Source organism: Perca fluviatilis, chromosome 23 (genome assembly GCF_010015445.1).
Source record: "Perca fluviatilis chromosome 23, GENO_Pfluv_1.0, whole genome shotgun sequence".
NCBI classification, from domain to species: Eukaryota; Metazoa; Chordata; class Actinopteri; order Perciformes; family Percidae; genus Perca; species Perca fluviatilis.
The window spans coordinates 22,565,112-22,587,920 of NC_053134.1; the positions used below are offsets into that span (position 1 = coordinate 22,565,112).

Here is a 22,809-nt window from a genome sequence, read left to right on the forward strand (position 1 = left end):
TGGGACATATGGCCACCGCTCCTTGGGGAGGGTGGAGGTCACGTGCCTTGAGCTAAAAATGTTACACAGCACCATTTCTGAAAGTGCAGTGTTTATTGGTTTGCAGTAGAATTAACAGTAGTAATAGTCACAAAAACAGTAAAATAAGGGTGACCAGCTCACAGTTTAAGATCAACTTTTAGATTTTAATTAGGACAACATAAAGCAAAAAAAAAAAAAAAAAAAAAAGAATAGTTTTTTTCACTCCATCTGCAATGAGTGCATTTGATGAGACTAGATTGCGCTGTTATTGTGTTCTTCCTCTTGCTGGCTGTAGCCAGACCTCACTATTAGATTCCATCTGTAATGAGACTCATTTCGAGGGAATAATTCAATATTCGAGGCACAGTTTACATCCCTGGATCGGGAGGAAGCAGAGTGGAAGCACTATTTTTATGAGGGAAATAATGGGAATGCTCCATGGAGAGCGTGTGCGTTTTCCACTTTGCACTACATGTGCAAAGCATCAAATCAAGTGGCTGAGCATGTGCTTTACATTTATGTGCCGTTTATGCACACTCATTTGCATTTTCAAATGAGATGGGAAGCCGAGGACATTTATCACTTACATTCCTCGAGAGGCGAATGTTTGTATTCAACATGTTGAACTGATTCAAAGAATAAAGAAGGTACATGGCCCCTCTGAGTGTGCAACCAAACTTCTGATGCTCCAATTCAGGTGCCTCATATATTCAGCCTCACTCTGCTCTCACTACAATCTACCCAAATGACCCAGATTCCAAGCAGCACCCTGCTGAAACGGAGAGCAACTTTAAGCCAAGCCTGTCTAGGCATACAGGAAAAATAAACTAAAGGTATGATGAAGCTACCACTGTCAGACATATTCCTCCAATATGACAGGTAGATTGTGCAGTCAAAAGGTCATTTTGTAAACGCTCCTGTGAATTGATTTGAAGAAGCTGGAGGCTGTGGCACCTCTAAATTCACGGCAGACCATTCTCTGATCTTGCAAGATTGGAGAACAATAAACTTTAGACAAGGCGCAAACATATAAAGTACACAAAGTGTCAACAAAATGCCACATGCTGTTTCTCTGATGCACAATTCAAGTTTGATTGATAATGTATTTACTGCCACTCCTGCACAACAGAGGCCATTTGCAGAAAAACAATGTGTATATTTAACTTCAGCTAACAATAACCAGCCACATTTTCTTACTGTATTATTGTACTGTATTACTTTGTATCTGTATGTAGAGCTGTAACAATTCCAAAGACAAACAATCCAGACAATTAGTTCTCTCAGAAATAATTGTGATTAACAATATAATTGTCTCTTTCAGTCAAATTTTAAAATATTTATTTACATTTGACTTTTTCAAACAAATTAAAGTTTGGAATGAATCCCAGGATACATCTTTTAGTTCTATCACTGTTATGTGACCCATATAATGTAATAACACAAGTACACTGCCTACCCTATGAAGTAAACTATGCCTCTTTATTATTATAAAACATTGTATTCTTTTCTTAAATGAACATGAAATCGACAAAACCATCAACAGTCATACCCCTTGGGACCTTGGCTAATGTTAGCAATTAATTGCAGTTGAACAAAAAACTATGATTACTTAAAAAATATTGTGCTTAGACAATGATGTTGTAAGTGTTACAGGACTATCTGTATGCAATATCAAGCACTGGCTCAGCCTCCAATACTGAATCCAGACTGACAAGGATACTTGACAAAGTTGGCGAGAAGTCTCCGAATTCCCAGTCAGGTAGAGCTCTGACATCCAGACAAACAAAGGAAGGTCTCACTAACAATGTATTGTGTCTAGGGAACAAAGAACAGACGGTAATTACATTTTCATTAATTAGGAGAACTCTCTCTCTATAGTGAACCTTAACTGAAAGCGTCGAAGAAGAAAGATCATCAGTCAGCAAGCCAAGGACTAACTGCAAGCTGATAGTATCAGTCTGAATGTTATAGTGCCACAGAGAGGAAGCATTTTATCTATAATACAGAGGAAAACAATGTTGTCTAAATGCAAATGTGCAGAGGACAAGGTGTGCACGCATTTAAGACCAACTACCTTGGGTAAAGTGATCAATAACAGTTATTCAGATCTGCATTTCATCCAATTAGGAAAGGCTGTTATCTATAATGACTTAAATGTGTGTGTTTATAGTAGGGACGTTAATGATTAACCGACAATAAAAATGTTGACCAATTAATACTATCAGTTAAAAATATAAAAAATATTCTTAAAACAAAAATAAAAAAGTTTTTTTCTATGATAAAAGAAAAATAGGCTATACAATGTATTTCTTAACTGCTTGTTAACTTGCTAGAGCAAACTTTGCGCTACAGGGCTCCAGACTTCGACCAAATGGTCGCATTTTGCGACCCAAATTTTAGAGTGTGCGACTAAATTTTACATCCAGTCGCACATGTGCGACCAATAAAAAAATTTCGGCACCTGAGAGCGTGTAAGCACAAAGCTTATCTGTCCTCTCCTAATATATCCATGGTCCTCTCTGCATAACGACAGAGAGCGGAGCTCCGGCGCGCACACACACGTTACACTTCCTGCGAGTCAAGCAGGCACAACGTTGGTTTATCTGCCCTGGGGACTGACTGACAGGCTGAGGTTGTAAGGCAAGGCAACTTTATCTCTACAGCACCTTGCAGCAACAAGGCAATTCAAAGTGCTTTACATGAAATATTAAAGAGCAATTAAAAACGGTCATGATAAAAATAAAACAGGCTAAAAAAGAATAATATACATACAAGAATAAAAGTTACAGTGAGTAAGAAATTAATAATTATTCAATTCAAGGTTGTAGGGCAGGTTTGGGAGGAGAGAGGGAGGGGTTTATTTTTATTTTAGTTTAGTAGCCTAAACAATGCATGTTTAATTTTAAGTTGAATTCATTGTAATTGTAGACTGGAGACTACAGCTGGTATATTTTTTAATATTTGTACTGTCATGACGCCGTGCGTGCTGTCGGTTTACCTTCTATGTTGCATCTTCAAAAGTGCAAAATAAACACATTGTAATTTCTATTATCAAAGTGTTTATTAGTTATACAGTGGAAATTAGTAGAAATGTGAATATTTGGTGAGCATGTTGATTCACGGTGTGTGCCCCTAAATTTTGTGGTTGCGCCCCTAAAATATTCAGTTGTCTGGAGCCCTGCGCTAAAGTTTCTATACCAAGTTGCGTTTAAAGCGTTTTTTGTTTTTTTTTCTGCTCGTGGCTCTCTGCTGGACGGCGCTCCCAGCAGAGAGCTACGTTACACATGCCACTACATAGATGAGGACTGGCGGGTTAAATCGTCCGTCCTACACACAGAGTGTGCCAGGCAGACACACAGCTGACAACCTCGCAGGTGGGTGCGGTGGAGACTAGGGTTGGGTACCTTTCGCATCTGAACCAATACTAGTTCCGATACCGGTACCTGAAATTCAGTTCCCGGGTACTCAACAGTACTTTTTTTTCGGTTCTTTCCCTCTGTAATTACAAAAGAATTATTTCAGTTTTAAAATAATTCCACACCTATTTACTTAGAACACTGTGTTATTTATTTACAATATTTTACACTGAAATTAAACAAAAATAAAAATAAAACCCCTCCCTCTCTCCTCCCAAACCTGTCCCTACAACCTATTAAATTGAATAATTATTCATTTCTTACTCACTGTAACTTTTATTCTTGTATTTTAGAATCCACTGTTGTGCTTGCTTGTCTCACAGGAAGTGTAACGGCACTGCGACCTCTTTCAGCTCTCCATTAATATCATATCACAGTGAATGGGGTCTGCGTGAAGTTTTGAAAAAGTGTAACCACACTTGAAACCACTTCATCAGCATCGCCATGACTCACTGTGACTTCAACAAAACTGCAGAGCCGACGTAGTTTACTCCGTCCGCACCTCTGTGTGTCGGATCTCTGCTCTCTGTCAACATGCAGAGAGGACAGATAAGCTTGGGCTTACGCGCTCTCAGGTACCGAAATTTGGCACCGTTTGATTTAACTTGAACCAATACTCGGTAATGCCGACGTGATTCAGTCGGGTACCAGTAAAAGTACAGGGTTCGGTGCCCAACCCTAGTGGAGACGGGCTCAGACTAGTCTCACATTACCGGACCTATGTCCACAGTGCTGCGGAGTAAGGTCTGGCCCCTTTACACATACACTTCTGGATAGGAGAAAAAAAAACAGCCTGGGTTGTTTACATTTCTTTAAACTAATTAGAATCGTCTTGGGCGGCGCTAAGCACTGGTCGCAAAGACAGTGGCTCTGCAAAATAGTCTCGGGAAGGAACTTGTTTTGGTGGAACATTTGCACCCCGCAACAGAAAACAGAATACAATATTAAATGACGTTCACTGTTCACACAACACAGTAACGTGAGCTATTTAAATTAGCTGGGTACATGGTTAAACGTAATTTGCCTCCATCAGTGTATCTCCGTGTGTACTTTGTCCACAGCAATCCCACCAATCGGTCCCAAAAAGTCCCAGTTAGAGAGGAAATGCAGTTAACATGTTCTTTGTAACTCTTTACAATCATTCCCCGAAAGAAAACAAAGCAGGCCTGCCTTGTTGCATGATCCAAATTTTCTTCAAAACTTGCCATTTTTAACATGTAGCTTGCTAGCTGGAAGGTTGTTGTTGTTTCCCGACACGAACAGAGTTTTGCAAGGCGAGGGACATCCGGCGATTATCCAGTAAATGAACTGTCATCGATCAAGACTAGGTTAAGACATAATTGCGGCGGAATTTGTTAATTCTTCTTAGCTGGGGGCTGAGACACACCAGCCCCTCATCCCTCTTTCGGCGGAACCGGCACGTCTAACTATTATGCATGTCAATGATGTCATCGGACCTTGATGGCGAAAGACAAGAGACCCAGGCTGACATAGAAAATGTATAGCTAATTTGCAGACTACAACATTTGTTTATTTACCGCAAGTCATTTTCGCCATTGTAATATTGAACAATGTTATCGCACATGGCAGATTTTCCTCATATCGTGCAGGCCTAACATGTAGTACGTGCCTTTACAAATTCAGCCCTTATGGGCCACATTTTCCCATCAGGGGTCATGAATGAACTGGGAGACAATAGAAGCAAATCTATTTGTGGCAATTTAGGCTGTTCAGGATGTAGCAACATTACCACTGAAGTTCAATATTGACATAATGTGTGAACAGAAGCATTACATTCAGTTTTTTCAATTAAACCTTTCGGATCACCAGCCAAAATGGCTACTAGATGTTCCAGACACTCTCCCCTTACAAGAGCCAAAACCATATTATAAATCACTATATCCATCCTCATCATCGGGACTCACTGGACATTAAAGACATGAATCATTTGAACTGCATACTGCCAGGATTAACGGTTACTGACCAAGCCTGGAGGTAAATTAGCCCACTTGACCTGCTGGCTGCAAACCAACAAGCAAAACAGGACTGCTGAGTGAAAAGCAAGCCAACTACCATTGAGGCAAACCACTGTATGTAACAAAGCTTTTATTCATGATGCATAAATTACCTGCAAAGCAAAGATAATAACCAATAACCAGTCTGTGTTTAATATGAAAACCCTTACTTAAGCTACCTCTACCCAGAGCCATGGAATGTATAGGTGTAACCTGTGCATGTGATGTAGAATAATAAAAAGAGGGGAATATAACGTTACACTTTCTAGTTTGTGGCAAATGATGTGAAGTAAAATAATAAAGATGGGTAACTTGGGCTCAAATAGGTTCAACTTTGAGCAAGATAGGTAAAGAGAGGAATATTAAAGATTCGCTGCCAGGTTAGCTAGTGTTTTAGCTAGCTAGCTAGGTGTGGAAATTAATCATTTTCACCTGCAATATCAAGTTTTCATTGGAAAAATGTAATTTCGACATTGTCATTTATTCTTCACTTAAACTCATTTGTTTATCTCGACTCACAATACTTTAAATCTAAAAAAAACGGAACAGCGATATTATATGACAGATACGACGAATGCTAAAAGCCAAATAGAAATATAACGTTTCTGACCATCACAACCAAGTGGACCTGCTATAGGTTAGCTGGCTGGGGGTGACTACAGAATGTCATACTAAGGCACGAACATGGTTTTTAAGAATAGAAAAAACGTCAGTTTAATATGAACGTATTGTGACCACCGACTGGACACCACAGCTTAATAAACCCATATACACTTGACCCCAATTTTCATCACCGCAGCTAGCTATGCCAGCCAGCACTACCAGTTTAGCTACAAAGCTAACGTCGTATGACTGTAAAGATTAACGTTGCTTTTCTATTACAGACGTTAAACACTCAGCTTGCAATCTTGTTTACTAGCTGCACGGCGTCACTGCCATGGAAAAGCACCACCTAGCTTAACGTTAACAGGAACATCTGCCCAGCGTTTACTCGCTATGCAGCAGGAGGATGGGGCTAGCGTTAGCACATTTAGCATCGTTAGCTGCCTGCCACCCCCCACCGGTGGTTTTGCAGGGGGCATCGCAGTTTCCAAAAAAGCACGGCAAAATTACACACCCACACACACACGGACTGGTGTAATATGTTTTGTTTGTGTTCATGTGTCCGTGCGAAGGCATGAAGTCCAATGACCATACCTCGGGATGGAGAATAGGGACGCAGCCAGCTTCTTTCTCATATTCCTCCATAGCGTCGGCCATCTTGGTGGTGATGTTCGCAGAGCATTGTGGGAAACAAGAGGCTGTGTAGGGGGAAAACCAACAGAGGAGGAGGAGGAGGAGGAGAGAGGAGCTGTCAAAAAACACAGATGAAGGATGGGCCTTATCACACAGAAGGTCACATAATCATACCATTGCCAGTGGCCAGGGGCTACTAATATAGGCTACAGCAAAAACATTTGGTATCAAATATATTAACAATATATTGCAAACCCTAGGCTAGGTTTATGTAAGAATAGCCTGATGTAAGTCTCTTGCCACTATGGGATTATAATGGACAGGCAAAAGAGAATATGGAAAATATGTACTCAAGGTACTTAAAGGAGACATGGTATGTGGACGACTGCAGAGAAGCCAAGAAGAAAAGAGGGGCCAATAGTAAAGTTTTGCCACTGGGTTAGTTGGTTAATTTGACAAAAGCAGAGTCAACCATGACTAACATCTGGTGTTTTTAGATGTATTGTGTGTATGGTATATCATCAATCTTCATTTTATTCTGCTTTAGGATTATTGCAGGGCAATGCAGATGATATTTGTGAGCAAAAGCCAAAATAGTCCAAACAGTATAACTTTGAAATATTTTTGTTTAACTGTTCATCTGTATTTAAGTTTTAAAATGTTGCTCCTCCTACTACATTATTTACAATACATTCAATATGGTTCATTTGCACTTACAGTGGCTACAAGACAAGTTCAGCTACATGAAGGTACGTTCACTTTTTGCAAAAGAACAAGGACAACATTTCCTTTGCAGATGCAGACATTTACATAAATGCAATCTAATTCCAGTAATTTGATTTGTAATTAGGGTAACTCAATTCCTGCCATTCTTCTATCAAACTCCCGAGAATCAAGTTATTAATTTAATGATGCAGGCATTTCTCATTTTTTGCTTGTTTGTTAAAAATCTGGAAAGCTTCAGAGCAACTGCATGAGTTGAGTATGTATATTCAAACAGCTACCATACTTGCAAGAGTATCCTATGTTACTAATTAAAAATACATAATTAAAAATACATAGAACACATGGTGTATGTATATATAGCACGTGTGTGTGTGTGTGTGTCTGTACTCAAGGTCATTACTGATAGTTTTAGACTGGATCTGTCGGTACATCACAAAACATTTACCGTTATCTGCTGCGAGTCGTCAGGTTAGAAAAGGCGCTCATTAACACCATTTGGATGATCATGGGACAACAAAACCACTCCACAGAAACTTAGGCTGTTACTTAAGGTGAGACAGAAGCTCCACACCACAGTGTTAAGTCTAGGACGAAGAGGGACTTTAAATGGAAAATGCATGCACTAAAAACAAACACACAATCAACAATTAAATGAACAATAAATAAATAGGCTATATATGTATGCATTTTCTAATTAAAAATACCGAATAGAATAAATAAAATAAAATCCTCCATGGTTCTACAGTGTATATGGTCATGAGGAAATCTCCATTATGAGTGACATCTGACATTTCATAAGAAGGCCAGAAGCAGCCAATGGAAAGCATGGACCCGCCTTGCAGTTACTGATTTGTGCCCCTAGATGTTCTCCATGTCCCATCACACTCGACTAAAGCCTAAACATCCATCAGCCACTGGATGTCACTCTTTTTCCAAGCATGTATGCATGCATGCAGCCCCCTGACCTGACTGAAAACAACTGTAGTAATCCTGTACAGTTTATAAACCTAAAGACTTTTTCAGTGTGTTTCCAATATCATCATAGGAGCTAATGAAAATGCCATGTAGACCTACAAAGATCATACTATCCCAAAGAGCATGTTTTAGCAAGTTTACAACAATTACTCCCAGAAGCATGCTAAATATATGTCATATTATATAATCGTTAATAATGTTTCACACCACATAGGCGTACACAAATGGGATTTTAGCTAAATATATTTTTATTACACTTAATAATTCAATTACTGTATTGAATAGCCTATGTGAATGCATGCATGGAGTTAGCAAAGAGGGACATAATGCCCCTTCCTTGACGTGACACACCTACATCATAACGTAAGTATGACGTGACATACATACATTTCAAGTGTTCAGCTGGACTGCGTTTGAAGCAAAAGTGGACGGGACCACATTACATCCACATCACATGTTTACAGTGCCCTGTCCAGCCAGGCGAATCAGATGATCACCGAGGAGCAGAAACAAGGGAGGAGTCTCCTGTTGCTGCGTCAAGTTACCCCGTTATAAATCACACACAGGATCTAGAGCGTTTGGCCTACAAAATAAAGTCAGGACTAGAGGATTGGTAGAAAAAATGGAACATGGATTCATTAATACTAATAGCAATTATAATAAGAAAATATTCATTCAACCTTTATTTATACTCGAGGGATCATTGAGGGGCAGCCCTCATTTACAATGACATCAAGTTACAAAGATAAAGAAAATAACAGAAAAGGACCATCATAATAAGAAAATATAGTATTAAGCACAAAACAAATTCTGAATGTTTTTACAGGAAGGATCATAACAATTTAATAATAGTGATAAACTACCTCCAACTACACTCAACCACAATATACCTATAAGCAATATGAAAAGTCAAGAGAAAGCGATATTCAGGTAGCAAAAATAATGAAATAATACACCATCAAAAACAACATATAACCAGTAAAAAAATGTTTACTATTATGAAAAATGTATTCACATAAACAGATTTTGCATAGAAAAAGAAATGTTACGGCACATTTCACATAGGAGTTTCATGATTTTTTTTATGTGTTCACACATTTAGAGTCTTGATGTGGGGCGAACATTGTTGACACATAAGAAAACTGGTCGGTGGAAAGATTTTTAAAAGCAGCAAGAAAAAAAAAGTAACTTAACTTCTATTTCATTTTCATTGTATCATCTATGATTATGAACGGAAAGAGATAATTTTTTTGTGTATGTGTGCCGCTTTTAGTTTGAAATTTGTGACCGGAAACAATGTGCATTGGGGTGGCTTTGACCTTTGTCCACTCAAACCCATGACAGAATCGTGCAGGCGAGCTAGTCGCTAATAAGTTGAGTGAATATCGTGGTAGAAGCCATACCAGTAACTGTGAAGATCCTTTTTACCTCTCCAAACTTTAAAATTGGACATACATTACGCCGCTGGGCTGAGGAGGACCGCCAGCTGAAGCATTGACAACCTACCGTTAGTTTTACACGTTAAAACGTCGTTAGCTAACGTCAACAGATAGCAGACAGACAAACGTCCCTGAGGACTGCCTGATTATTTACAGCCGGCGTTTTTTCTTCTGTGAGCCAGTCAGACAACCTACCGGGAGACCCTCAACGAAACAAAGGTAACGCTAAGGGCCACGCAAACAAAATAACAAAAACATAAAATTTAACGCAGCTAGCTAGCTAGCTAGCTAAATTGCCAAATCGCTGCTTTAAGTCTGTGTCGAGTTGACAGCCGTGACTCTGCAGTCGAGCGGTGCGTACTATTATGTAATAAAGCGGGTTAGCGCTAGCTGAATTGTAGCAGCTTCTCCCTCCCCGCCCCTTTGCGTCTGTCCCAACTCCTACCTCAGTGTGAACATTTTGAGGAATAGTCTTCATTTAGTTACAAGTGTGTAACGTTAGGTTATTTGCAGTCGTGCAGCCAGTACGCGGTGTACTATGCAGCAAAGTGGTGAGTGGCAAACTAAGCTTCATTTCAATTCCCCGCGAGATTTTTTTTTTGGCAGAAGCAGTGCATTTAAAATCCATTTGTCTTTGGGTTTTCTGTGGTACTGTATGTTTCAAGAACGGTCGGAATCGCCAGTGCTGAAAATGATGCTGCTTTTCTTACCTGAACTCTCCCTGCTGTCTACATATTATTACGCCCCCACCCCCTGCATCATCCTCAAACATATGATCCTGCTGCTGCAGTGTTGCATGTCCGCAGCCTCCTCGGGCCTGGAGCTCTGTTACCACTGTCACCTGACAGTAGCCAGGAGCAGAAACATGAGACTGGCTGGCAGCAAGAACTGTTTCTAATCGTGTTAGACAACTGATGCATCCGGCAGTTCCAGGTCTGTTATCAGATATCTGGTATTATGTATTGTGGTCATGTTGTCCACTTGAGTTTTCACAGAGCTTTCTAACTCCCTGTCTCCTACTTGCATTTTCTGGATATTTATGTCGATCCTAAACAAAGCTTAGCTAATTCTTTATTTGAAGGCCTTAAATAGCTGTTTTCCTACCCTTTTTTTTTATAGACAACCAGATATAATACTCTACATCATAGGAATTGAGCTAACTTGTAATTGACCTCAAGTTATTTGAGTCAATGATAAAAACACCAGTCAGTTTATTCTGTGTACCTGTGCCAGCTAAGGTTCCGCCACTTATGTTGTATGTATTTCCATGTTTTCCATCCTCTGCTTATTTCATGTAAATGAAGGGTAATCCCAGACTTTCCATGCCAAACTTTTGCTGAGGTCAGGCTAGCAATCCAGGGTCACAAAAGCGATCAGCTCATTTGCCAGCCAAATGGAGTTTCCATTGTGCCCGTCTCGCACCACAGCTTGTTCCCTGCACACTGCTCTGGTAGACGCACGTAGATCTTAATGTTAATGACAAATCTACTTTGGGAGTACAGAATTGTATTATTACTGACCTGAAAAGGAAAACCAGTAATAGATCATTTTGGTTTGGGTTGTTTGCACAGTGATGGAAGGAAAACACTGAACTAAAGAAGGAAACCATATCCTAAATATGTTATTCTGGGCTTAAGACCAGATTCTAATGCATATCTTAAATGACACTACAAAGCACATTCACTTTACAAGGTCAATATTGTATAGCCAATCAGTTCAAGGTAAATTCAATTTGCAATTTATATTTATTGTTACATATTAGAAAGCCTTTATGGTAAACTATGGTCATAGAAGATAGAGCATTTGTGGAACATTTACCGTAAAATGCACAGTTATGTTAATGTGCCTGATTAATTATGCCAAGTTCTGGGCCAGAGGACTATATTCCTGCTTTACATAATTAGGCTAATTATTTCCTACAATATGTGTTTAGATGTTTTTGGTCAATTAGGTGCAAGCATAACATTGGACAGAATACTGTACATCCACATACATCTAAGAGACCTTAGACCTTACTTTTTTACTAAGCTGAAAGGTGGAGTCTTGTGTCCACAGTAGCTTTCATTTGCGTTTTATTGGTAATGTGTTTGCCCATGCATGAGAAATCAGATAATGTGGGTAGGAAAAAATGTGGAAAGCATGTTTGACTCATTTGTTTTAGAACTTGTTTGCTGAGCATGGAAGCTCTTTGTCAGCACCACCTTGTTCTCTACAACCTTCCTCTTGTGAAAAAATAGAGTGAAAAACGAATCACTCAGTCAGGGTTCCAAATGAACTTTTTTGTCCACCAGCCAAACGGCTAGTGAATGTTCAAATTTGACTAACCACTCAATATATTACCATTGTTTTTTTTGGCCGGTGAGTGAAGCAAATCTACAAGCCACTTGTATATTTTACCAGCATGTGGCTGGTAAATGGTGCTAATTTTGAAACCTGCACTAAGTTACACAAAGATGGGCATCTGCTAGCAGGAGCGCAAGATTGTGACTCGCTGCAACGTGTCTGTTTGCCACCCTTGCAAAATGTAATGTACTGGAAACCGTGGGGTTGCATCTGTTCTGTAATTAAACCTGTTTCCCCACTATGCAAGCTCTTGGTTGGTGAAAGTGAAGAGTTTCATACTGTGTTGAGAAGGAACTTTTTTTATTTATTTTCATAGTTCATGATGTCTCAATGGAGTCTGCATTTTGACCAGCGAGTTGTGCTTTCTGATGGTAAATTACTTTGTACAGCAGTTCCATGGTGATGTATTCACACCCTTTTTATATACATATATTTTTATTAAGAATTTTAGATTTGCTTTTAAAATAGACGAAACTGTGAAATGGTTAAAAACACTTAGTGCTTACCTCAGCCGATACCAATAGAGGCTATACGCTAAAAGCTTTGTGAAGTAAAGTGTGGGTTAATAGTCCTTAAAGGGTAACAACCTTTTTTGAACCTGGACCCTATTTCCCAATGTGCTGTGAAACAAGCTACAATGTAAGTTAATAGGGCAAATGTCCAGCTTGTATTTACCTTAACAAAAGTGCTCGTTTTGCCACTGACAGTCTGACAACATTATGGAAAGGATTTCTGAGGAGGTCAATCTTTCTGTTAAAGAGTAAGATCCTTTTTTCAAACATAAAAACATCCGCAAAATTGCGTTCGCTAAACCCACCAGACTCCATGTAAATAAACAGTAATTTTAGCGTCGTAAAATACACTTCATTCAAAGTCGACAGAAACCAAATAAAACAGTTAAAAAAACGTTTCAGGTCGTCTAACCATCACAACTCTAGTTATGGTTGAAATAAACACATAGTCTACCGATTTACATGTGAAAATATGTTGGCTCTATACACACTAAAAGTATTGCTTTTTTAAATGGAGTCTAGTGGGTTTAGCGCTAGCGACCTCAGAGCTGTTTCTGGTTAAACAGAAAGGTCTCAGAGGTTTTAAAGGTCTATCTCTCTGATCTCTGAAGGGATCCTTTCCATAATGTTGTATTATATTAATATTTATCTGAGTCTGTCAGCGGCAAAACAAGCACTTTTGTGAAGGTGAATACAAGCGGGACAATTGCCTTATTATCTTACACTCACCTAAAGGATTATTAGAAAAATCTGTAAGATTTCTCGTTAATGCAATTATCTAATCAACCAATCACATAGCAGCTGCTTCAATGCATTTAGGGGTGTCGTCCAGGTCTAGACGATCTCCTGAACTCCAAACTTAATGTCAGAATGGGAATGAAAGGTGATCTAAGCAACTTTGAGCGTGGCATGGTTGTTGGTGCCAGAAGGGCTGGTCTGAGTATTTAACAATCTGCTCAGTTAATGGGATTTTAACGACCATTTCTAGGGTTTAAAAAGAATGGTCTGAAAAAGTAAAACCATCCAGTATGCGGCAGTCCTGGGGGGCGAAAATTCCTTGTTGATGCTAGAGGTCATGGGAGAATGGGCCGACTGATTCCAGCTGATAGAAGATCAACTTTGGCTCAAATAACCACTCGTTACAACCGAGGTATGCAGCAAAGCATTTGTGAAGCCACAACACGCACAACCTTGAGGCGGATGGGCTACACCAGCAGAAGACCCCACCGGGTACCACTCTTCTCCACTAAAAATAGGAAAATGAGGCTACGATTTGCACGAGCTCACCAAAATTGGACAGTTGAAGACTGGAAAAATGTTGCCTGGTCTGATGAGTCTCGATTTCTGTTGAGACATTCAGATGGTAGAGTCAGAATTTGGCGTAAGAACATGGATCCGTCATGCCTTGTTACTAGAGGTCGACCGATTAATCGGCCCGATTTTTTGGCTTTTTTTACATAATCGGCATCGGCCAATATCAAGCCGATTAATAGGCAGGCGCATCTGCGGGCAGCCTGGTGTTGTTGTTGTTGTTGTGGAACACGTGTTAGACGCACGCTGCCCCTAGAGTCAATTACCAGCAGAGTGAGCAGACCTCATCCAGTGCCTAAGGAAGGAGCTGTTCCTCGGAGAAAACGGTAAGGATTAAATTCTTATAAGTCATATATATTTAATGAAAAACGTATGACATGTTACTGCCAACTTCGAGAAAAAACATGAACAGGCGACATGACGTTCGGCTACTTTGGATATTGATATTTGTCGTGTCATGCTGTCATGTCACAATAATTAAGCTAGAATTTCGCAATCACAGACAGTGGATCTGAGACTTTTATTATTTGTTCTGTTTGTGTGTCTATATTTGAGAAGGTTGTCAACTAAATGCAGAGAAAGAAGTTGTATTTAAAAGAGACCACCGCACCATAGGCTAGTGAAGGACTGGCTTTCCTTTGCTAGCGTCGTTGCTAGGGTTGGTACAGAGTAGACCCGGTGCTAATTGGCACCTGTGTCTTAACGACCCGTATCTACCGGACCGAATAGCAACGCGGATTTCTGTACCTCATTTCGGCGCCACTGATATGCCTGCGTTGCTCTCTGATGCTCCGAAAACGAATGTTAGAATAACAGAAACATCGCAGCATTTGACGCTAGTTAACATTACACTCGTCAGCAGCTAACGTTAGCCTACCATTAGCTAGCAGATGGATTAAACACGATTAAAGTGCTGACAGCTAAACGGTGTAAAGTGTGATTTATTTCACTGTATAGGATCCAACAGCAGTATGTTAAGCAGTGTGCTGCTGCCGTTGTTTAGCTACTTGTCTGAAGAACAACACAGACGGTGCGTCGCGGTGCATTCAAAGTTGTTGTAAAATACCCTTTTGCCATGGTGGTTGTTTTTGTCATTCAACAGCAATTTACTAGTGAAATACTCTATTGTTATAAGTTATAGTTATTACATTATTATTAAATCATTTAATTTAGTTTTCCCCCCTTAATTAGGTTTTGTCCATTTGGCTTCGTCTGTCAACAAACAAAACAAACCAAAAATACATGTTTCAGGACAGTTTTTGGGAAGATGATAGAAACTTTTTAGCCTTGTATCACTTACAATGCACTGAATTATTAGCTGATTTATAAAACAAATGTTAGATTTTATATCTATACCTATCTATAAAATGACTTGAAGAAGATACTATCCAAAAATACTAACTTAACCTTGTATTTTCCCCCTTTTTTAGTCATTAAGTCTGATGGCTGAAAAGAAAACCACCCCCTTATGGCAGCGCTTCACCCAGCCAATACCAAAACAAAGAAACGCTGCTGGTTGCTACTGTGTGTAAGCACTACTATTGTTAAAATGGTCAATTTATTTTATTGTTCTCAGCTGTTTGATAATTGCTGCTAAGTGCACTAAACTTTATCTTTTAATTGAAAAGTTTATTTGACAAAGTTAAATTTATTTTCTTTCTTTCTTTCTTTCTTTCTTTCTTTCTTCTTACCCGTTTTGTTTATTTATACAATATATGTTTTTACATTGTACATGTTTAATGTAAGTATACAAGTGCAGATTGGTGTTCAAGTATTCAATAAATGTTTTTGTTGAGAAATTTTGTGTATCTTAAGTACTTATTAGTGTTAAATTTTATCTTTCAAATAGAGGTTAAAAACAAGCAAATATCGGCCAAAAATTATCGGCAGCATATATCGGCCATCGGCCGACCCTGATTTCAAAAGATCGGCATCGGCCTGAGAAAACCCATATCGGTCGACCTCTACTTGTTACCACTGTGCAGGCTGGTGGTGGTGGTGTAATGGTGTGGGGAATGTTTTCTTGGCACACTTTAGGCCCCTTAGTACCAATTGGGCATTGTGTTTATGCCACAGCCCACCTGAGCATTGTTTCTGACCATGTCCATCCCTTTATGACCACCATGGACCCATCCTCTGATGGCTACTTCCAGCAGGATAATGCACCATGTCACAAAGCTCGAATCATTTCAAATTGGTTTCTTGAACATGACAATGAGTTCACTGTCCTAAAATGCCCCCCACAGTCACCGGATCTCAACCCAATAGAACATCTTTGGGATGTGGTGGAACAGGAGCTTCGTGCCCTGGATGTGCATCCCACAAATCTCCATCAACTGCAAGATGCTATCCTATCAATATGGGCCAACATTTCTAAAGAATGCTTCCAGCACCTTGTTGAATCAATGCCACGAAGAATTAAGGCAGTTCTGAAGGCAAAAGGGGGTCAAACACGGTATTAGTAGGGTGTTCCTAATAATCCTTTAGGTGAGTGTACATTGTAGCTTGTTTCGCCGCTGCCGACTGCAGCGTTCTTGTTTAATACTGGACCAATGTCAAAGATGGTTGTTCCCATCAGTCACTTAGACACAAGACCAGGTTGAAAAAAACGGTAGTTACCCTTTAATCACAGTTACAGCCCTTAAATGGCTTCACAGCGGCCACATTGTGAAACAATAAAACAACCCCCTCAAATTCAGTCCCTCGATGAGCTAATATTCACCTGTCAGTAAGGCAACAGCCTTATCTCTTTCAGCCTCCAGACTGTCACACTATTAGGAGCCATAACCAATGCTGTGTTGCTCATGAAGTTATTGAAATGCCAAGGCCAGTGCATCAGTGCGGTGTAATCTTCCCAGTTGGGACACTCTGATTGGATGCATTTGCTCTGACAAATGCCAGATATACTCAAATGAGATAGTTGCCTCTCACTTGTTTTCAGTGTGGATTTATCCAACAGCAAGAGGACATGAATCAGGTTACATTTTGGCCCTCTTTTCTTCAACAGCCTTATTACCAATCCGAGAGAGGGTTAGCTGAGGCTTACCAATGGAAACGGCAGTTTTTATTCCAATAGAACAGTTTGATTTTCACATCCTTTATTATTATGAGAAGCTCCCGTACATCTAACAGAACTGAACAAACATGCCTTTAATATGCACCTGTCTCCGGTGTTGAAAGGGTTTAGTTAAATTTGGTTTCTTGTGTCGGCCTTGCACCAGGCTCCTCTGCTGAGCAGGATCTGTTATTTGATAAAGGAGCGTGGGCGCGTCAAGCCCTTTTATGAGTGTCCAAGTCCATTAACTTCCGTGTCCACCCTCCTCAGGCCCCCAGAGCATAGCTTAGGGGGAAGGGCAACCTTATTACTGCCCACCTGAAATGCAGCTTCTTCCTGGAACATAGAGAGATCTGCTGGTTTCAAAGCTATGCATAATGTGTAAAACTCAAGCAGAAATTGCTGTTGCAGCTTTTGGAAAGGAAAAGCTAAATGTGATCTTGTCTTCTTTGAAGACGATGGAAACAAAGGCCCTGGGAGTATGCCTTTGCTGTTGCTGTATTAAGTGTGATTCATGGTTGAATACATATTACATCACAGTCCATTACAAGGAAATGTTTAAAATCCAATCAATATGCAATACACTTATCCACTTCTATCAGCTTCTTGCTTTAAAATTCTGGGATGAATCAAGGGAAGACGGTGGTGGTGGTGGTGGTGGCTGCTCTTTTAGCTGCATTTTGCATGGGGTTACCATGTAAAAGCACCATCAAATACAGACCGAGACAAACATCCACACCTCCAAAATCCACAGTATTTGAAGCCCAGAGCCCTGCCCTTAACTCTTCCTAAAGGGTGTCCACTTGCAAATTAAGCCTCTTTGTCCATCTCATTAGCCATTGGTCTTAAAAGGGGTGGATACTTTTATTGCAGCAGAGTGGTGTGTGTGCGCATGATGAACTGAATGTGAACTAAAAAGTGTGTCTATCTTTGATACTGAAACTAATAGTCACCAATACTATTTAAAGTTGAATCAGTCACTTCAGGAGCGCATGTTGGGTGAATGAGTTTTAATTGATTATTGAGGCTCAATGGATAGAGTTACAGTCTCTTACTGGCTCAAGCTTTGTTGTTAAGCTATAGGAGTTACAAGTGTTGTGCATGCTCTGCTTTCTAGTGTCCTAATTCACTCATTCAGACTCCGGATTCCTGTGTGCACAGCTGCAGCTCTTTGAAGGAGACACAATGCATTGCTTTTCATGAGCCTGTTTGATACAGAGGGATGGTGCTGTTTTGTTTTGCTGAGCTCATTGCTCAGAGAGAGTATACATTGTTCAGCAAGGATACAATGTCATGTCATTGCCAGAAAGTTAGCACCTATGCTAACTTATGGTCTACAAAAACGGCACCAGCTTTGAGCATTTGACAGGAATTTGATTTCAGCCACTGTGTGCCTCCATACTGTTGGCAGAAGTCTCCAAAAATTCCCATATGTCCGATTGTTATAATCCCCTGAGGCTAAACTGCAACCTGAGGGGGAAAGGGACAGTGCCGGTGACGCACACTCACTTACTTGAGTATGCATTATTCATACAGAATTTGCAATAGGGGTGTCGCATCTCTGAGCTCGCGGATCTTTCTAAGTCTAAGTCTAGGGCACATATGATTTGGGCTGATCATGACAGGCCAGCGAGGATGGAGAAAGCAGAATGACCAGATGGCATTTAGCTCTAGTAAAGTAAGTGTCTTTGCTTGATCCCCATTGCTACTAGCAGTCATAATCCAAGGGTCAGTGCAGTGATAGACTGGTTTACCAGTGCTGGGATTCAATTCATAAAATTACATTTTATTTAAAGTGTAAAATCAGAACAGAAGTTATCTCAAGACACTTTACAGACCGAGTAGGTCTAGACCATACTCTATAATTTAGAGAGACCCAATAATTCCCACAAAAGCATGCATTTAGTTCGACAGCGGCGGGAAAAAAATATGAGAGAGAAATATGACTAATTATACCAATGGTTATAATGGAATGACATGAACAGTGGCAATTATAGTAACAGTAAAGATAATTGAACTATGGCTAATAATAATAATAATAATAATAGTAGTAGTAGTAGTAGTAGTAGTAGTAGTAGTAGTAGTTAGTAGTAGTAGTAGTAGTAGTAGTAATAGTAGCAGTGCAGGGCGTAGCAGGGCGTCGAGCAGTACTATGGCAGCAGCTGCAAACACAATCCAGGTGCCGCCACAATACAAGAAAATCTTCACGGCAAGAAATGCACACAGATGGAGAGAGAGAGAGGAGCTCAGTGTGTCCTAGAAAGTCCCCAGCGGTCTAAACGTATAGCAGAATAACTAAGGGCTGTTTCAATGCAAACCTGAGCCAGCCCCAAGCTTTACCAAAGAGGAGAGTTCTAAGGTTAATCTTAAATGTGGAGACGGCGTCTGCTAGTTCTGGGCAATAGGGAGAAAATCGAATATCGCAATGTTTTTGACCAGATACATCTATGTTGATATTGCAGTGATATTGTAGGGTTGACTATTGGTGCTTTCACAAAATATTTACACACAGAGTTTTGATAAACAATAAACAATATTGTGTGTTATTATTATTATTATTATTATTATTATTATTATTATTATTATTATTATTTAGTGATGTCAAACGATTACAATATTTAATCGCAGTTAATCGCATTAATGTCATAGTTAACTCGCAATTAATCGCACATTTTCTAAATCCTTGATTTGTTTTTGTCCCATTATTTTTTTTTCTCATTTTAATGCTCTTATCAACATGAAAATGTGGATTGGCTTGCTTTATGCAGATGTTTGTTCTTAGTTGTGGTATCCATGTGCTTCTGCCTGAAGCATAGACTGTTAATATTAATGTACAGTCTATGGTCTGAAGTCATCCATTGTCGCCTGGCTTTGACGAGGGGGGCGGATAATTGGCATCAGCTGTGTGCTTGGCCATCAAGTGGTATTTCAGACTGGACGTGCTGCGATGATAGCTCAGTTCACAACGACAAAACACATACATCACTTGGGTCTTGTCAATGGAACCATTTGGCAAAGTAGACTTTCCATTCAGAATCTTATTGGCATCCATTTCGGCGTCTCGCGCTCACCATCCACTCAAAACGTAACGTTAGCCTACTAGTCTTTGGCCGGCTCGCAAGCCCAAACAAGTGTGCGCGGCGTGCCTGTTTTGTTTCCGGTTTAGCTAGATCCAGTGTGGTGTTGTAGTTTTTCTAACGTTACTAGTTGTTGCAACAGCATGTGAAAACTACAGAGTTTGCTAGGCTAAAAATACCGTTAATCTCGCGATAAAAAAATTGTCGCCGTTAAAATGGGTTTGAGTTAACGCCGTTAATGACGCGTTTAACTGACAGCAGCACTATTATTATTATTATTATATTTATATATTATTATTGTGTATATTTTGCTATTGTTGTTATTGTGTTAATATAGTGGATATAATTACTAAGTGGGTAAAGGCAAATAATAAAACGGCTAGAACAGTCTGGTAAGTTCAGAAAATGACATTACTTTACTGCAATGCAGCCTTTAAAACCAGGAAAAGACAACACTTGTGTCATATCACAATATTACAATATTCAGAATTTACGACTGCCACTTGGGTGGCAGTGAAGGTCAGGGGCCTCGACGGACCAGACCCGGGTAGCAGACGCTGGCTCTGGGGATGTGGAACGTCACCTCTCTGTGGGGGAAGGAGCCGGAACTGGTGCGGGAGGTGGAGCGCTACCGGTTAGATCTGGTGGGGCTTATCTCTACGCACTCTACACACACGGTTCTGGAACCATAGGCTACTCCTGGAAAGGGGTTGGACTCTTTTCTTCTCCGGAGTTGCCCAGGGTGTGAGGCGCCGGGCGGGTGTTGGGATACTCACAAGCCCCTGGCTGAGCGCCGCTACGTTGGAGTTTACCCCGGTGGACGAGAGGGTCGCCTCCCTACGCCCGCGGGTTGTGGGGGGGAAAACTCGGACTGTTGTTTGTGCATATGCACCAAACAGGAGTTCGAAGTATTCGGCCTTCTTGGAGACCTTGAGTGGAGTCCTGCATGGAGCTCCAGTGGGGGACTCCATTGTTCGGCTGGGGGACTTCAACGCGCACGTGGGCAATGATGGAGACACACACAGAGGCGTGATTGGGAGGAAGGGCATCCCTGATCTAAACCACAGTGGTTGTTTGTTGTTTGACTTCTGTGCTAGTCATGGATTGTCTATAACAAACACCATGTTCGAACATAGGGATGCTCATAAGTGTACTTGGTACCAGACCACCCTAGGCCAAAGGTCAATGATCGATGTTATAATCGTTTCATCTGATCTGAGGCCATATGTTTTGGACACTCGGGTGAAGAGAGGGGCGGAGCTGTCAACCGATCACCATCTGGTGGTGAGTTGGGTCAGGGGGTGGGGGTAGACTCTGGACAGACCTGGTAAGCCCAAACGGGTAGAGCGGGTAAATTGGGAACGTCTGGAGGAGGCCCCTGTCTGAGAGACTTTCAACTCACACCTCCGGCGGAGCTTTTCGTGCATCCCTGTGGAGGCTGGGGGCATTGAACCCGAGTGGACAATATTCAAAGTTTCCATTGCTGAAGCTGCGGCGAGGAGCTGTGGTCTTAGGTGCCTCAAGGGGCGGTAACCCACGAACACCGTGGTGGACACCGGTGGTCAGGGAAGCCGTCCGACTGAAGGAGTCTGTCCGGGATATGTTATCCCAGAGGACTCCGGAGGCAGTGTCAGTGTACCGAAGGGCCTGAAAGGCTGCAGCCTCTGCCGTAAAAGAGGCAAAGCAGCGGGTGTGGGAGAAGTTTGGAGAAGACGTGGAGAAGGACTTTCAGTCGACACCAAGGTGCTTCTGGAAAACTGTTCGCCACCTCAGGAGGGGGAAGCGGGGAACCATCCAACCTGTGTACAGTAAGGCTGGGACACTGTTGACCTCAGCTGAGGAGGTAATAGGGCGGTGGAAGGAGCACTTTGAGGAACTCCTGAATCCGACTAATACGCCCTCTATGTTAGAGGCAGAGCTGGAGGATGATGGGGGATCATTGTCAATTTCCCAGGCGGAAGTCACTGATGTAGTCAAACAACTGTGGACAGTGGCAAAGCCCCTGGGATTGATGAGATCCGTCCAGAAATTCTCAAGGCTCTGGGTGTGGAGGGGCTGTCCTGGTTGACACGCATCTTCAACGTTGCGTGGAAGTCTGGGACAGTGCCAAAGGAGTGGCAGACCGGGGTGGTGGTTCCCCTTTTTAAAAAGGGGGACCAGAGGGTGTGTGCCAATTACAGGGGTATCACACTTCTCAGCCTCCCTGGTAAAGTCTACTCCAAGGTGCTGGAAAGGAGGGTTCGGCCGATAGTCGAACCTTGGGTTGAAGAGGAACAATGCAGATTCCGTCCTGGTCGTGGGAACAACGGGATACTGTGGGAGGTGCTGCTGGAATATGGGGTGAGGGGGTCTCTTCTCAGGGCCATCCAATCTCTGTACGACCAAAGTGAAAGCTGTGTCCGGGTTCTCGGCAGTAAGTCGGACTCGTTTTAGGTGAGGGTTGGCCTCCGCCAGGGCTGCGCTCTGTCACCAATCCTGTTTGATTTATGGACAGGATATCAAGGTGTAGTCGGGGTGGGGAGGGGTTGCAGTTCGGTGGGCTGGGGATCTCATCGCTGCTCTTTGCAGATGATGTGGTCCTGATGGCATCATCGGCCTGTGACCTTCAGCACTCACTGGATCGGTTCGCAGCCAAGTGTGAAGCGGTAGGGATGAGGATCAGCACCTCTAAATCTGAGGCCAT

At 41.3% G+C, this 22,809-nt stretch overlaps 2 protein-coding genes across 8 annotated transcripts in view; one reads left to right on the forward strand and one right to left on the reverse strand.

Moving 5' to 3' along the window:
* The window catches only part of zdhhc17 (zinc finger DHHC-type palmitoyltransferase 17), a 39,652-nt gene extending 30,858 nt beyond the window's left edge, over positions 1 to 8,794 (reverse strand). Inside the window, exons 1-2 of one of the 2 annotated variants that reach the window (XM_039791285.1) lie at positions 8,777 to 8,794; positions 6,650 to 6,753 (exon numbers count right to left, since the gene is read on the reverse strand). In XM_039791285.1, the coding sequence (XP_039647219.1) occupies positions 6,650 to 6,712 (63 nt within the window). In that variant the 5' untranslated portion in view covers positions 6,713 to 6,753; positions 8,777 to 8,794. Of the gene's footprint in view, positions 1 to 6,649; positions 6,772 to 8,776 lie in introns of those variants that run through there. The other variant, XM_039791286.1, reaches the window with a different exon arrangement.
* Positions 8,795 to 9,711: 917 nt separating this feature from the next.
* The window catches only part of osbpl8 (oxysterol binding protein-like 8), a 100,372-nt gene continuing 87,274 nt past the window's right edge, over positions 9,712 to 22,809 (forward strand). For 3 of the 6 annotated variants that reach the window (XM_039792120.1, XM_039792119.1, XM_039792125.1), the window contains exon 1: positions 9,712 to 10,047. The gene's annotated coding sequence lies outside the window, so the exon portion shown is untranslated. The remainder of the gene's footprint in view (positions 10,048 to 22,809) is intronic. The other 3 variants (XM_039792122.1, XM_039792121.1, XM_039792124.1) reach the window with 2 other exon arrangements.